The 17,898-nt window shown below is 41.9% G+C and overlaps 1 protein-coding gene across 1 annotated transcript in view; it reads right to left on the bottom strand.

The window, feature by feature from the left end:
* GRID2 (glutamate ionotropic receptor delta type subunit 2) overlaps positions 1–17,898 on the bottom strand; it is a 1,023,637-nt gene that overhangs the window by 202,690 nt on the left and 803,049 nt on the right. The window contains exon 9 of the mRNA XM_073340701.1: positions 9,369–9,470. Coding sequence (XP_073196802.1) covers positions 9,369–9,470 — 102 coding nt within the window. The remainder of the gene's footprint in view (positions 1–9,368; positions 9,471–17,898) is intronic.

The following is a 17,898-nucleotide window of genomic DNA, read 5'->3' as shown; positions in this document are numbered from 1 at the left end:
ATCAGCATGGCCTCGATTCTTATGGCATTTAAGTTTTGGAGAACCTCCAGGCTGGTAGTTTTGTCCTGCAGCGGATCGCCATAATGGCGTGCAGAGACCGCATGTGGAAGGCCTCTAGCTGTTTGATCGGCCATTTGTAGTGTCCAGGTCTCACAGCCCTAGAGGAGAGATTTGAGCACAAAAGCATTTTAAAGTTTTATTTTTGTTGAGAGGGTTATTGTTGTGCGATTTCAGGACTTTGTTACATAGCTTTCCTAATGCCTGAGAAGCTTTCTGAATCCTGTTCATGATCTCTTTGTCAAGAGATCCATCATGGGAGATGTTGCTGCCAAGATGAGTAAAACTGTCAACTTGCTTTAGTTGGATTCCACTAATGGAGATGCTAGAGGATATAGCATGGAGCGGTGAAGATGATTGGTGCAACACCACAGTTTTCTCCAGGCTGATTGTGAGGCCAAACAATGTTGATGCTTCAGCAAAGCAATCTATGATGAACTGGGCGATCTCCCTCTGTGTGTGCTAGGACGGCACAATCATCCGCAAAGAGTGCTTCTCTTATTAGTAGTTCTGTTACTTTTATTTTTGCTTTAAGCCTGACAAGATTGAAGACTGAGCCATTGGGTCTGTATGTGACATATATGCCTCTGCTGAGACCATTTGTAGCACGGTTGAGAACTTGGGTGAAGAAGAGGGTGAATATTACAGTGGCGAGGACACAGGCTTGTTTGACTCCCTTCGAAATAGGAAAGGAGTCAGTGAGATCTCCATTAAAAAGTACCTGAACTTGCATCCCCTTGTGAAATAAATAAATGATCTTTATCAGTTTTAGTGGGCAACCAAGTTTGCTGAGGACATAGTGTAAAGGCTTAATTGGCACTTGTTTGGTTGATCTACATAACTGACTTGTTGCTTTCATGCCATCCCAAACTCATGCACAGAAAACCTTTGTACCACACCACCAAATAATCCACACATTCCCCCCCATGCATCTTTTGACTAACAGATGCATATTACAATTACAGAACATGTCTGAGAGAGGCCTCATCCCTACCACACTTCTACCACAAGCAGCCATCGTAAATTCATAGTGGTGTGTGGTTGCCAGTCATGCTGATAACATGTATATACCACCCAACTTGTGCTTTGTAAATGCCACATATCTTAAAGAAAATAAACATTTATAAATGTTTTAGGCACCAAACCTGCATGTGTTTAGAAGGTACATGGGGGCACGGTAAGCAGGGATGAAGGGAGGTGCATGTGGGCATGAACGTGGATGTGGACAGAGGGCCACATTTTATGGAGAGAGCATGGATAAAAAAAGAAGAGTTTGACTAGCAGGGGACACAGAATGGGAATAGGGGGAGACAGGGACAGCAGCTTTTAGGCCTTTATTATAGAATACTGTAATAATTGTAATAAAAATTTTATTCCAATCTCCCCTAAATCATCCAGCATTTTTTCTTGCTCCATTTCTCTTTGTTTCAGATTCCTTCATTGTTTTTGTCCCATGATTTCTCACTACATCATTCTCATTGTTTGTTCTCCTAGGTATGCTTAAATACTTGATTATTTCTTCTTTTTTATCCTTCTTTGAAGGAACTTTTGTCATTTTATGTAACGCAGTGGTGAAGGTCAAATCCTGAAGATAGTCTCAGCTTTTGAAACAGAGACATGGCTTCCTACCTTACTTTGTTTTCTTTTTTCTGTCTGAATGCCACATATCTTAAAAAAATAAACATTTATAAATGTTTTATGTGCCAAACCAGCAAGTGCAAAAAGGTGCCTGAAAAGGTAGACTATCTGCCATTACCTTATCCATGAACGCATTGACTACTTCAAGGATTTTAAAAATCTGCATCATGTACATTTCTGTGTTTAATCCTGTGAAACAAGTACCATACTCTCGCACACCTAATGATGTTCTCCAAGATGTTGATTATATCTTTTGCTACCCTGCTCCTTTTCCGACTGCTCTTTCAACACAGTTCTTCCTGTTCACAATCAGCTTGAAGATGGAAAGCCACTCAAATACCGCCTCTTCTCTTTCACAGCTGTGTAACCCAATGGTCTGTTCTCTTTTTAGTTCCTGCAGAGTTATTGGATTGGACAAAGTTTTCAATCCACATAGTTATATCTAATTAACATGTGTAATAAGTAACAGGAAACAATACACAGATATGTATTGCAACATACCATTCTGTATCTCTAGTTCAGAGGTGGGCAAACTTTTTGGGCCGAGGGCCACATCTGGGTGGGAAAATTGTATGTGGGGCCAGGGCAGGGGTTTGGGGTGCAGGAGGGGGTGTGGTGTGCAGGAACAGGCTCAGGGCAAGGAATTGGGGCACAGGAGGGGTGCGGGGTGGATGAGGGAGCTCAGGGAAGGGGGTTGTGGTGCAGGAGGGGTGCGGGGTGTGACAGGGGGCTCAGGGCAGGGAGTTCGGGTGCAGGAGGGGTGCGAGGTGCAGGCAGGTGGCTTAGGGCAGGCAGTAGGGGGGAGGGGTGCAGGAGGGGTTCGGGCTCCGGCCTGGCACCACTTACCTAAAGCGGCTCCGGGATGGCAGCGGCGTGCACCAAGGCCAGGGCAAGGCTCCCTGCATGCCTGCCCTGGCCCCACGCCGCACCGCTCTGGGAAGCGGCCAACACCATGACCCTGCACGGCCCCTGCGGGAGTGGGGAGGGCACAGGGCTCTGCACGATGCCCTTGGCACACCTCCAGATACCTCCCCCAAAGCTCCCATTGGCTGCGGTTCCCCGTTCCCAGCCAATGGGAGCTGCGGGGGGCAGTGCCTGGAGGGCAACACACGGAGCCCTCTGCCCCCACTGCCACAGGGACATGGTGCTGGCTGCTTCTGAGAGCGGCGCGGGGCCTGTGGCACCATGGGGGGCAATCCCATGGGCCAGATCCAAAGCCCTGAAGGGCTGGATTCCTTCCGTGGGCCATAGTTTGCCCACCCCTGCTCTAGTTACTATCTTTTTTTCTCCTTCTTGTTCCTGCCTGCATTTTCAAGTCAACCCAGTACTGAACATATCTAGCTCCCGTGTGTACTTATAGTTGCTCACTATAAAATAAAAAGTATAAACCACCACCATTGTATAGTTGTAGTTATGAGATATGCATTCTTCACACAAGGCCACTATACTCTTGATCCATGTTACAATACCTTAAAGCAGGGGTTCTCAATCTTTTTCATAACATGGGCTACACCTTCACCTTAGAGAGGTTATCATGTGGGCACCTCCTGTCCCATTCATTAACACATGGGCTACATCCCATCCCATTCCTGACTGTCTTAAAATTGCACTAAGGCTGATAATACATTTTTATGAACTATACAAATAGGTATTTATTACACAGAATTTAGGAGTTCCACAGAGATACTGTACATTAGATATAAACTTCCACTAGAACTCTCAAGGAAATAATAAAATGCACAATGGTTCTTCTAAGAAAATAACCAGAAATTTTAAAAATTGACCACTAAGTAAAAATAGTCCGAGACATTTATTTTGTGTGAGAGAACGAATGTCTAAAGCAAGTTTCTAGTTAATATATTAAGCTGTATTTGAGTTATGCCATATACGATACATTTCAGAAATTTGTGAAAGCCCTACAATTCAATAGTTATTTCTCAGCTAAGCTGAAACTTTTACTTGGGTGGTGGTGGCAATAGGTTATGGGGGAAGATCTGAGCAGAACCCACTCATGAGATGCAAGACAGAAAGTAACTGGAGAAAGTGAACTGGAGGAAGTGGGGCTGATCAGGATCAGAAATGAAAAATATGAGAGAGTCTTAACGAGGGTGGTGAACCACCATCAACAGTGTCGCCTAGCGGTCAGGGGTTTGTGGCAGGTCACCTCCTCATTGTAAATATAGTCCTATCCTTCAGTGCCCTCCAAGGGATTCCAATCCTTCCCTTTAGCCCAGGGACTTGGGAACTGGGCCTTCCCAGGCTGGGTTCTCCCCCAAGGTGAAGGCTCCTGTTGTGGTCATCATGTCTTCTTGGAGTGGGTAGAGGAGCCCAGGCCCACTCTCTCGACCGGACTCCAGTCCAAGGCCCAATGGTGGACAGCTACGCTCTGCATCTTAGGGTGCTATGCAGCTACTCCCCTAAACCACTTCCTACCCAAGTCTCCTTCTCCCCACAGAATAGACCAAAGAATCTCAGATAAAGCCTTTGACCTGCACACTCAGTCACCAGCCTCTTCTTTGTAGGTTTGCTCAGGTCTGCGTTGTCTAGTCTTGGGCAATGAGCTCCTGGGTAGCACTTCCCCCACAGACCTCAGAGCAGTGCTCTTCTCCCCCCTTACACTGTCTGCCCCCCCCCCCCCCCCCGAGGTGCTCCTCTTCCCATTTTAAGCCCTGTTTCCAGCTTGTGCAGGCTTTGCAGGTGGGCCACCTTGGCCCAGATCTGTTCCTTAACCCCTTGCCCTCCAATATGGGGTTTGTACACCCTATCACAAGGCACTTCTGTGGCTTTCTCAATAATAAAACACAAAAGGTGAAATCCTGCCTCTTTTGAAGTCAATGAGAAAACTCCCATTGATTTCAGTGGAGTCAGGATTTCATCCAAAGAACTTGCCTCAAAAGGAAAATGTTATTATTAGAGTACACTGCATAGTAAAGCCCTGCATGGGACTATTTTCTAATCCCAGTCCTACCTGCTCCCGCTATTATGGCAGCAGGTCCTGTGGGACCCACAGATCCCAGTCCAGCTGTAGGGCTCTACATTAGTCCTACATAGAGCTCTGCTGCACAGTGACAAAAACACATTCAAGCAAATAGATTTGTATCTGCATCGATACTTTCTATGAGGAGTATATCATGTGGGGGAAGAGATTATTTGATGGGTAGAGGGGCAATGGGATACTTGTAGCTCTGTTTGATAACTGCTATATTTTAGCAATTTGTCCTCATTATAAGTAATTGGCAGAATGATATTTTATGAACGAAGAGCACTGTCTGGGTGCATTTTTATAAATCTTGCACTTACAGTTATATTTGCGTATTCCACTATCTTCCCCATCTTTAATCTGATCTTCTCCTAATCCACAAACCCTCTCAGGAGAACCTTCTAATTATGATTGATTTATCTACATGTAATCACGTCATCTTTTTTCTGGCTTATTAGTCATAAAAACTGCATGTGCAAATGGGAGAATAATGAGATTGGGTATTATTAGACATATCTGAGTAACTAACTGGTTCTAAGGGTGGAACTATTCTTTTTTGTAATATTTCCTAAATATTTCTGTTTCTCTATATGAATAAAGATTCAATCTTAAAATCACATCTTGTGTCTAGGCTCCTGGAAGACAGCAAACTGTCCTATTGTCTGCCTGTCTCTTGCAGAATGTTCTTTTCATTCTTCTTAGTATAGAACCCCTGACAAGGATTCTCTGCCTCCCTGGGACAACTAGAGATCTCTTTGTGGGCATACTTGTTCTGTTTATAGCTTGGGCTGAGCAGCGATCCACAGGTGTGTTCTGCACACCTTTCCATTCCATTCAGCCAGCTAGATCTTCAGAGATTCCTTCCATAGTTCCCACGCTGCAGACTTGGTAGTGACCAGAAACCTCCAGCTGTGTGTGAAGCTCCTAGCTCCAGGTTTTCTTCCCTTTGGTAGTCACAGTATGCCCATTCCTTACCTGCTTCTGGCTGTGTAGAACATCATCTCATCCTTTTGCCTCCGGTGGTTATCAACTGTCAAACCTCCTCTCTCATTTCCTCTCTCTTTCTCTCTGTTTCTTTGGTGCCCAGTTCATTTCTTCTTTGAACCTGAGTTAGTGATGTTTCCAAAATCTGCTCATCCAAGAACTCCTCAGATTCTCCATAGTATCTATACTTGTCCTTCCACTCCAAGAACCCTTTTTTCTAGCACAGTCACAACTTGTAATTCATACCCAGGAAGTTCCTTTCTCTGGCTTCAGTCAGGAAACAGAACATGGCACATCTGTTGCAGGTCACAACCACTGTTCCATCACTAGATCATGGTATCGTGCATTGTACTATACGTAGAAAGCTAGCCTTTGACACTCCTCCTCTAAACCCCCTCCTAAACTTCCCTTTGCCACTACTGTGAGGTAGCGGAGCCAAGGAAATCGAAATTTAAAAGGAATAACAACACTCCAGAAGGGTTTAAGGCAACTTATTGACTTCAGGAGGACTACCCAAATACTTAAACTTAAGAATGTGCTTTAGTTCTTTGCTGGATCAGGGCCAAGATGCTCAGAATCTGGCACACCTGAGTGCTAAGATCATTAGCCACTGACAACTTAAATAAATTCCATACCACTGTTTATAACCTTTGCTGCTTGAAACATCCCTGAGAGGAGTGAGAGAGAGAGAGAGAGAGAGAGAGAGCAGGAGAGTTTCCTCCTTTTAGATGAAGTGCACGGGTGAAATCCTGGCCTCAGTGAAGTCAATAGCTCAACTCTCAGAGTATGCCTACACTGCAATAAAATACCTGTGGCTGGCCTGTGTCAGCTGACTTGGACTCACAGGGCTTGGACTACAGGATTATAAAATTGCAGTGTAGCTGTTTGGACTCAAGCTGGAGCCTGGGCTTTGTGACCCTCTCCCCTCGTGGGGTCCCAGAGCCCAGGCTCCAGCCTGAGCCCGAATGTCTACACTGCAATTTATAGTCCTGCAGTCCGAGCCCTGCAGCTGACCTGGACAGATGCAGGTGTTTTATTGCATTGTAGACATACCCTCACTGACTTCAATAGCACCAGGACTTCAACCCCGGTGTCAAATACAAACATATACTTCTGCCCCTGAAAGAACATATCATAGCAAAAAGAGAGACTTTTATAGATTATTAAGACTCTGTTCTGCTTAAGAGCTTTTCATTGACAGCAAAGACAATATTTTGCCATTAACTGTGACTTAACATGCTTGCTCTATTTCTGGCACCTCGATCTTGTTCTTACAAACACCAGAATATTCTCCCCAAACACCCCTTCCTTCCCACAAAAGCTAACATTTTTGTATCATTGTTATTAGTCATGCCCAATAAATTATGTGAACCAAAGACATGAACTGAGCTGAACCATGCTAAAATTAGTAACAAGCAATAGCCATGCCTATAAACTAGGGCAACGTGTGTGCGTGTGTGGGTGAGAGAGAAAGAAAGAGAGAATATAATTTGACAGATGAATTTTAATTCCCAGACACAACAAAGACCAGATCCTGTGAAACTTTGCTTGCTCAAGCATATCCACTGGCACACAGCAGTAAAACTTTGAAGGATCAGGCCCTAAATTTATAATATTATCAATACAATTGGCAGCAACAGCAGTAATATTTAGTCTAGCACTAAGTTAGAGGAGGTAAGAGACGATGATAGAATACTAGCACAACTGCCATTACTGCATTTTCCATCTCTTTTGCCCTCCTTCGGTTTTCCATTTTGTTGTCTGATTTTTTTATCTTTTCTTTTCTACACCAAATTTTTGTATGTGAGCAGGAAATAATTGTATAAAAAAGCCCTTTCCACCTCTTATGAATTCTAGAATGTAAGCAAACATGGACCCATCAGCACAACTCAGGTTTATCATCCAAACAGATGAAATATTTAATTGATTTCAATCGGAGTTGCAGATTCCTACCACCTCTGAAAATTAAGCCCTTATTTAGGTGCCTAACTTTAGGCACCCAACTTAGAAAATATGTGCTTTGGTGCATAAAATATAATGAACCTTAAGTGGTACTTTGGGTCAAAGACAGTTTTGCAAGACTCGAACCATCAGACTGCATTGACCAACCATGCAAAGCCTTACTAATTGCTGAAAAGACAGAGGAAAGTCTTACTGTATAAAGGCAATGGGGATCGTTTGTGTCTTCCTCGCCTACTGCCTCTAGTTCATAGTCTTCATATAAAAAGAGACTCAATTAACAAAATGAGGGATTAATCAATTTGCATGAAGGCACAATTTAAATACTACCAAGTTGCAGTTGTGTTTGGAAACATGTTGCTTTAAAAATAAACACAAACACAAAATAGAAATTGCCCTCTGGATGCAAATATCAGCCAGTGGTCTTTGTTTGTGTGGGGGCTGTGGAGGCTGTCTTCTATGTGATGTGTTGCTGAACTTTAAACATCCTTCTTTTTTGGCTTATACAAAACTATCAGTGTGAGTAATTACTCTTTTTTTTCCCACACCAGCGTCTAAGTTGCTAAATGTTCATAATATAATTGTTTGTCAGAAGAATGCTCCCCGGCAAGCTAACTGAAATGATAACTAGGGATGAAATTATAGAACCTGAAAGAAAAGACGAGATACTAATTTGAATTTCCTTTGATAAAGAACGTTCACTGAACATTTCCGTTGCAAGAAAATTATATTGAATCAATTTAAGTTTATACCAAGCAAAGTGCAAAGGCCATCCATTGCTGTTGTGATACTAGTTTGAGGAATATCCATCAATTAGCATCAAAGTATAAAAAAATATAAATACTGCTTTGTCTTTTTATATCAATTCATTCTATTTTTTTAACCAGGGTCGGACATATGATTCTCTTAAATAAAACAGACAATAGTAAAAGCACATGGGACGACCATATTTATAGTATCTTTAAAAGCTAGATTTTAACCTGTCATGGGATAAAACCCCAAAAAGCAAAATTTGTGTTTTAGTTGTACCCCTAACTCCCTGATATCACCCTCTAGCTTAGCCCAGCTGAATTCTTTTCTGTACAAGGCAACATCTACAAGGGAAATAATAGAGACCCACCCCTGTATCTTCATTTATAAATAGGTGTCCAGATCCTCACCCCTGACCAAGAACTAGGAGGAGGTAGTGACTACAAAGGTGGCTTAAAATAACCTTTGTAGTACAGAGGAGAATTTGACCCAGGGAACTCTGAGAGGAAGGTTATTTTACTGAACTAACATAATTCACCCTAAGCTAATCTTTGTTATTTTCTGAGTGCAGTAATTTGTGTCAAACTGCACTCAGTTTGGCACAGTAATTGGAAGGCAGCTATATCTTATGCATCCTTTAGAGTTTTAGCTAGGAAACCTTAGCTGGCAGGCAAGTTTGTGTTGCTCTTTTGAGTTAACACATGTTGATTGGATAACTTACTATGTGCCTATGGAAGAAACAGCTTTTAATGTCTTTAATTCCAACTTTGAAATGGACTTTATTGGTAAAATAATAATTTTTTGGAAAATTTCCATTGATCCAGTATTGGCAAGGAGAAACTCAATTCTGTGACAGTTGACTATGTTTCAGTTTCTTTTTAAACTGTGTAATTTATTTTCAAAATCCTTTTTAGTCACCCTTAGTCAATAACCTATTAGTGGAAAGCAAGAAGGAGAAAAGTAGCATTCCTCTAAATGGAAAACACTCAGAATCTCTTACCAGCACAGTCACCACACGCAGAACCACCCCACGCATGTTATTCTCCAGCTTTCTGTCTGTTAGTGACCCATTCAGACCTGTGAGAGGATTCCAGCAGCCAAGCTGAAAAATAAAATATGATTTGTCACCTCATTGTCCATAACATTTTGTCAGCCATTCCTGTTATGGAGCTTTAAATGGGAGCAACAGAAAACCTTTCAGAAACAACAGGATGGAAAGTCAAAAGGGCATTTGCCCATAGATTCATTTTTAAAATGCAAATTAGGAATATCAGTTTCTGCTTTTAAATACCATGTGCAGTGTATGACATCATCCAGGACAGTGGAGGATATTCATTGCTTTAGAAGGGTGAGGACTTCTGAATTAACGAGGAACATTTAAAATGTGAGATGGCTATAGCAATACCTACACCTCACTTCTAGTGATACACTAATTGGGAAAATAGTCGCGAACATAATTCTAGCTTGGTGTCTGCTGCAGCACCTTTTCGAGCGGAACTTTGAGGAAAAGAGTTACATTAGCTTTAATTAAACCGCATATCGTTCATTGAGAAAGAAACGGTTGTCATATTTAACTGAGCTGAAAGCCCCATTTAAAGATGATTGAGGGAAAGACCGTCTGATGGGCAAACCATAGCGTCCCTGGAGGATCTCTAATAGATGATGCAGAAAAAAAGAAAAGAATACCTGCTTACATTGTACCAGTGCTATCATTTTCCTTGGGCTGCTATGGATAGAGGCTTTTCCTTGCAATGATTAACTGCTTTTTAATCTCAAATCAGGGAAATTACTTATCTGTAACTTGACTCGTCTGAAAATATAAATTGCCTGCATTCCTGGGCAATGGTAGCTGTGTGTCCTGTGCACAGAAAACCTGCTTGTGCCTCAGCATCCTCTAGAACCTCTAGGAAGTTTGTTCCTTAGTATTCCTAAATGATTTCTTGGAGCACCTGTGTCTCAGAGCTCTAGGTTACCAAGAGCCAATTCAAAACCCTATAAAAGGACTCCCTCTAATTTAAATAGCCTTTGGAAAAGGGCCTAAATGCACTCTGAGGGAGGGGAAATCTCAATACACCAGAACTGAGGCAGTGCCAAAATCCCCTTCTCAACCTGGATATCCGTATCCATGCAGCGAAACCAACTTAAAGTTTCTCAAAGAAATCAGCTCTTAGAGAAGTCATTGTAATAGACTGGGAACACCCATTATAAAGGCTGCAAAAGTGGCAGGCATGGCAGAGTGCTGGAACCGTATGCAATAGCTGGACAATGATACGGAGAACCTTGGCAGACTGTGGTGAGAAAAAAAACGTAAGAAGTTACTGAGACACCAGAATTTGCTCTTTGTATAAGATATAACTAACTCTTATGAGAAAGTCCTACAGAATTTAATCAACGATTATATCCTTTCCATAGAATTTTGTAAACCAACTCATAGAACTCCCCAGCAGGGATATGTGTAACTTATAATTTCTATAGAAAGACTATCATGGTCTACCATATCCTATGGGTTTTTAGCATATATTTTATAGAGGCCTATTTAATTTGCATACAGCCCTAACACATTCTCTAAGACTTATCTGAAGAAACTCGTGCCTCAAAGGGTCAAATCCTTTGTGGGATAGTAGAGATGTCAGTCTCACACTTGAAACCCAAGACTCCATGAGTAGGAATCTAGGACTAGATCCACAAAAGGACTTGGGAGCCTAACTGCTGCTTTAGGCTCCTAAGTCCAACATTTGTGCACTTTTGAGATCCTCAGATCCAACGCTCAGCTGTCACTTTACCCTCCAAATGCCCAAATTCCCAGGGTGTCTAAGTTCCTGTTAGTAAAGTCCCTATGGCTCCTCCGGTGCTACCAAAGGGCATGCTCAAAGAGCGCCCGAGTCCTGACACTGCCCAACTGCTTGGCCCTTTAGCTCATGGAGAAGCTCAGCAGGATTCTTAAACTAGGCACTTTCCCCACATTTCACCTGCAGGGCCTGATTCAGTGGGTGTGCTCTGAGTACACCTACTAGATCAGCCCAGCTCCCACTCCCCAAAAATCCCAAAACAGCTGGGGTCAAGCTGGGCATTTTGGGGGCTAGCTGGCACATATACACACAAGTATATCCAAGGGTTGTGTGGTTAGAACATTCACCTAGCATGTGGGTGACCCATGTTTAAATCCCCACTCTGCATGAGTTGGAGCAGAAATCTGAACTCAGTCTTCCACACCCCAGTTGAGTGCCCTAACCCCCAAACTACTGGATGTTTGGGGGAGGGGGGCAGTTTCTCTCTTGTCAAAGCTTGTTCCAATTTGTATAAATAATTAAATATTCATTAGATACTAATGCCCTTCTCCTTGGGATTTCCACTGGCTAGCTTAAGCTTCTGAGAATCCCTTTCTTAGGTGCCTAACTTTTTCCATACAATGCATGGGGAGCCAGGGGGTCTAACTCAGGGCTGCGAATTCCACCGTGCAGTAGGGCGCATAGGAATTAGGCATTGCAACACCTAATTCCCCTTTGTAGCTCTAGCCCCTACTCAGTATCTTTAAGATTTATGTTTTTCCATACCCTCCTGAACTAAGAACATGCTCGGCATTGGCCCATTTCGGCTCCCACTGAAGTCAATGGGAGTTTTATCATTGACTTCAAAGGGAGTAGGGTTAGCACAATGCTGAGCAATCCGTGTTGATGTGCCCTTACTATTACATTGCAGCATGTTTGTTTATTGTCTTCCAACACCATTACCTTTCTGGTAAGCTTCACCAAGCAATCAGATTCAGTTGAAAACCATATTTGTTAATCCACATTACTAGCCACAGCACAATGAAGGGTTTTAATTCAAAATATTTACCTAAGAGTAAACATTTTGTCATAAGATGAATCATTACCACCTTACAGTGTTAATACAACCAATCGTTCGATAAAGCCTGCATTTTCTATTCTAAAATATTTTAGAAAATGGTGCCAATTTCTAGGTTCAGCTGTAAAAACATATGAAATTCATTCAGTGATATGTCATTCTTAGTTATATAAAGAAATTAATTAGAACTTACAGCTAATTAGCATATCCAAATGTGCTGAAAGTCTAATTGCCCAAGATATTGTACTCTTGCCAAATATAAAACCCTATGAAGTTTGAGAAGAGCCTTTGTTCTCTTCTGCGGTCAGCTAAAGTCCATTTATAATTATGTTCATTAATGTGTACATTTTGTATAAAATTAACTTTACAGCTCAATCCTCTCTAGCATTTTTTTTTTAAAACAATACCACTATGAACTAAGCAATGGAAGTTTATCATGAATCTCTTTTTCCTGTACATTTTGTATTCAATTATGCTTATTTAATTTTCAATTTAATTATTCCTTTTATCCAGTATAGTCATGCCCAAGACATACGAACAGACCCTTACCAAACTAAACATGACGTTAATTTCAGGGATGGCATTACTGAAATTAGGTGAAAATTAATCAACTTTTTATTGAGGATAATTTGAATGTGTCTTTGCAGCAGGAGTGACCATATCTATAGCTGAAACAGAAAGGTATATTACCAAACTCTGAGTATCCTGCAAATATTTCCCTTCAGCCGTGCCACTGGCCACACCAGTTTCACAAAACATTTATTCTGTTCTCACCTGCTCTTCTTAAATACTGCTCTTGCCTTGTTATACAGTTAAAACGACAACATAAGTCAACATTTTATTAAGCAATACAGCAATTTTATGTTAATTCTGGGTTGATCTGTATAGCAACAGCAGATGTCAATATATGGTTGATGGGAAATGTTGACTAAACACAGTATTCATCTTTGGCATCTCCAGATGGATTCTGTGATTTAAAGTGCTTTGCACCTTAGATGTTGTTTCTTTCATGAATTTTCTTGACAAGTGTCATTCTGGTACACATTTGGAGATAGACTGATGAAAGTTTTAAACTTATCAGTGTTTCACTTCATTTATGATGTCTTTTTGATCATGAGCTTTGTAGCTCAGTTCCTCTTCCTGTTGTTACCTCTGCTTGCGAATATTTCTTTTATTTCTCTGTCAGTGTTGATCACTTCTCTTTCTCTCATGGGCCATTTCTACATCAGCAAGAATTTTGGCCTCTGTGGGCTGCCAGTTGTGGAAGGTCTGTGATTATCAATCTTCTTAGATTAGTTAAAAAGGAATATTTTTGCAATTTCAGGACACGTCATAAGAAACGTGATAAGAAACTTGGAACAAAATTAAATGTGCAACACATTCACGATAGAATCTCATGTTCTGCCTACTCATCTTCTCTGCCACCTCCATGGCCATATATAGAACACAAATATTTCTTATGACAACAGTGAATTCTATTGGATAGACTTAGGGAGACTAATAATGTTTCAGAGTGGCAACCATGTTAGTCTGTATCAGCAAAAACAATGAGGAGTCCTTGTGGCACCTTAGAGACTAACAAATTTATTTGGGCATAAGCTTTCGTGGGCTAAAACCCACTTCATCAGATGCATGGAGTGGAAAATACAGTGGAGAGGTATAAATACACAGCATATGAAAAGATGGGAGTTGCCTTACCAAGTCGGAGGTCAGTGCTAACGAGCCAATTCAGTTAAGGTGGAAGCGGGCTATTCTCAACAGTTGACAAGAAGGGAGGAAAAATCACTTTTGTAGTGCTAATGAGTTCAATGTAATCATGGTGGCCCATTTCAAACAGTTGACAAGAAGATGTGAGTATCAGCAGGGGGAAAATTAGTTTCTGTAGTGACCCATCCACTCCCAGTCTTTATTCGGGCCTCATTTGATGGTGTCCAGTTTGCAAATTAATTCCAGTTCTGCCGTTTCTGGTTGGAATCTGTTTTTGAAGTTTTGTTGTTGAAGAATTGGCACAATTTATATCTTCAAGTCAGCAGGACTGCTATGGGGACCCGCATGGCTCCACAGTATGCCAACATTTTTATGGCTGACTTAGAACAAGGCTTCCTCAGCTCTCGTCTCCTAATGCCCCTACTCTATTTGTGCTACATTGATGACATCATCATCATCTGGACCCATGGGAAGGAGGCTCTTGAGGAATTCCACCAGGATTTCAACAATTTCCATCCCACCATCAACCTCAGCCTGGTCCAGTCCACACAAGAGATCCACTTCCTGGACACTACAGTGCAAATAAGCGATGGCCACATAACCACCACCCTATACCGGAAACCCACAGACTGCTATACTTACCTACATGCCTCCAGCTTTCATCCACACCACATCACATGATCCATTATCTATAGCCAAGATCTAAGATACAACCGCATTTGCTCCAATCCCTCAGACAGAGACAAACACCTTCAAGGTCTCTATCAAGAGTTCTTAAAACTACAATACCCACCTGGTGAAGTGAAGAAACAGATTGACAGAGCCAGAAGGGTACCCAGAAGTCACCTACTACAGGACAGACCCAACAAAGAAAGTAACAGAACATCACTAGCCGTCACCTACAGTCCCCAACTAAAACCTCTCCAGCGCATCATCAAGGATCTATAACCTGTCCTGAAGGATGATCCCTCACTCTCACAGACCTTGGGAGACAGGCCAGTCCTTGCTTACAGACAGCCTGAAGCAAATGCTCACCAGCAACTACACACCACAAACAAAAACACTAACCCAGGAACCAAACCCTGGAACAAACCCCGGTGCCAATTCTGTCTGCATATCTATTCAAGGGACACCACTATAGGACCAAACCACATCAGCCACACCATCAGTGGCTCGATTTACCTGCACATCTACCAATGAGATATATGGCATCATGTGTCAGCAATGCCCCTCTGCCATGTACGTTGGCCAAACCGGAGAGTCTCTACGCAAAAGAATAAATGGACACAAATCTGACATCAAGAATTATAACTTTGAAAAACCAGTAGGAGAACACTTCAGTCTCCCTGGACACTCAATAACAGACTTAAAAGTGGCAATTCTTCAACAAAAAAAAAACTTCAAAAACAAACTCCAAGGAGAAACTGCAGAACTGGAATTAATTTGCAAACTGGACACCATCAAATGAGGCCCGAATAAAGACTGGGAGTGGATGGGTCACTATAGAAACTAATTTTCCCCCTGCTGATACTCACATCTTCTTGTTAACAGTCTTAAATGGGCCACCTTGATTACACTGAACTCATTAGCACTACAAAAGTGATTTTTCCTCCCTTCTTGTCAACTGTTGAGACTAGCCTATTTCCACCTTACTTGAATTGGCTCATTAGCACTGACCCCCCGCTTGGTAAGGCAACTCCCATCTTTTTATATGCTGTGTATTTATACCTCTCCACTGTATTTTCCACTCCATGCATCTGATGAAGTGGGTTTTAGCCCACGAAAGCTTATGCCCAAATAAATTTGTTAGTCTCTAAGGTGCCACAAGGACTCCTCGTTGTTTTTGCTGATACAGACTAAGACAGCTACCACTCTGAAACCTGTCAGTAAGCAAGGCACTGAATTTAGCCATATGAAGTGGAAATCCATCAATTTCATGAAAAAAAACTCATGTCTTTCTGTATCTGCATCACCTTCCTTTCCAAATGCAAACAGATGGACATCATACCAAAAGGACTGAAGGTAAAAAAAAATCCATTACGATCAACATAACACACAGACTATGGTGAGAGATTGTGCCACACACTCTCAAAGAAACTGTGGAACCACCTGATTAACATCTTATACAGGAAACAGGGGAAGATCAAGTCAGCCATAAAAATGTTAGCATACTGTGGGGCTACGTGGGTACCCATAGCAGTCCTGCTGACTTGAAGGTATAAATTGTCCCCAAATCTAAAATAGTTGTGGGTGAGGACAAAGTCAAGCCACCAGGTTTGCCGTTACATTATCAGGATACTGTTCCTGACAGCTTGCTCTCAAAACTGGAAACTCTCATAAAAAAGAACCAACCTTCCACACAAACTTCCTTGTGGCTGGACCATACAATAAGTAGGTCACGAAACTATCTAAAATCCTACTTGCCACAAGGGGCTTCAACAGTGGTCCGCTTAACTCACCCAACAATATTGTTAATCTATCCAGCTATACTCTTAGCCTGGCACAAGAGTCTGTCCTATCTCGGGGCCTCTCCTTCTGCCGCACCACCCTCACGAACATGATATAGTTCTGCGGTGACCTAGAATTCTACTTTCGACGCCTCCGACTCAAGGAATATTTCCAACACACCACTGAACAGCACACTAACCCACAGAAACGTTCCTACTTATGCTACAAAAAGAAGGATTCTGCGTGGACTCCTCCTGAAGGTCGAAACAACAGACTCGACTTCTACACAGAGTGCTTCCACTGATGTGCAAGGGCTGAAATAGTGCAAAAGCAGCATCACTTTCCCCATAACCTCAGTCGTGCAGAACACGACGCCATCCACAGCCTCAGAAACAAACTCTGACATCATAATCAAGAAGGCTGACAAAGGAGGTGCTGTAGTCATCATGAATAGGTCGGAATATGAACGAGAGGCGGGGCAACTCTCTGACACCAAATTCTACCAGCCATTACTCTCTGATTCCACTGAGGGTTACCAAAAGAAACTACACCATCTGCTCAAGAAACTCCCTGAAGAAGCACAGGAACAAATCCACACAGACACACCACTAGAGCCCCGATCAGGGGTATTCTATCTGGTACCCAAGATCCATGATATTCTCACTTTCTTGTCAACTGTTTGAAATAGACCACCTTGATTACATTGAACTCATTAGCATTACAAAAGTGATTTTTCCTCCCTTCTTGTCAACAGTTGAGAATAGCCCACTTCCACCTTAATTGAATTGTCTCGTTAGCACTGACTAGCTTAATTGAATTGGCTCGTTAGCACTGTATTTTCCACTCCATGTATCTGATGAAGTGGGTTTTAGCCCACAAAAGCTTATGCCCAAATAAATTTGTTAGTCAGGTGTCACAAGGACTCCTCATTTTTAATAATCTTTTGGCACAGAGTCAACTCAAATCTACTGATATAAACCCTTTTTGTGATCACATTGTGTGATCATCATTAATAAAAATAAAAATAACCCAATAATAGTAACGTATTACTTTAATGTAGCGCATGCCATCTTAACAGATCCTCAAGTGCTCTACAAACTTAGAGAGACATAAAAAATACCTACGAATCACTTAATCCAACACTGCAGCCACCCTAGGAGGTTAAATATGGCATGCACATCAACACTACACAATATTTTAGGGTGGGACACAATTAATAGAAGCTGCAGGAGGAATTTGAGACAAATGTCATTACCACATCCACAACTGGAATTTGGTCAAGACACCATGATTAACATGCCTCCTCTAACACAAAGTTCTTTGGGATCTTCAAAGCACAAAAGTGATCAAGTTTTTATAAGCCATCCAAAAGACAGTATAGCTAGCATCATTCTGAGGAACTGGTTTCAAAATAATTCAGAAGAAAGTCACTTATTGAATAATCAGCATGACTTTCTTCAGCACCAAGGTGTTTCGCTTTCAAGTTTCTGCCTGGCTGCAGATGGTTAGTTTGTAAGCTTTTATGAGAT

Source organism: Lepidochelys kempii, chromosome 4 (assembly GCF_965140265.1).
Source record: "Lepidochelys kempii isolate rLepKem1 chromosome 4, rLepKem1.hap2, whole genome shotgun sequence".
Lineage (NCBI taxonomy): Eukaryota > Metazoa > Chordata > Testudines > Cheloniidae > Lepidochelys > Lepidochelys kempii.
The sequence above is the reverse complement of the archived record's forward strand: the minus strand, read 5'-3'. Positions and strand labels throughout refer to the sequence as shown.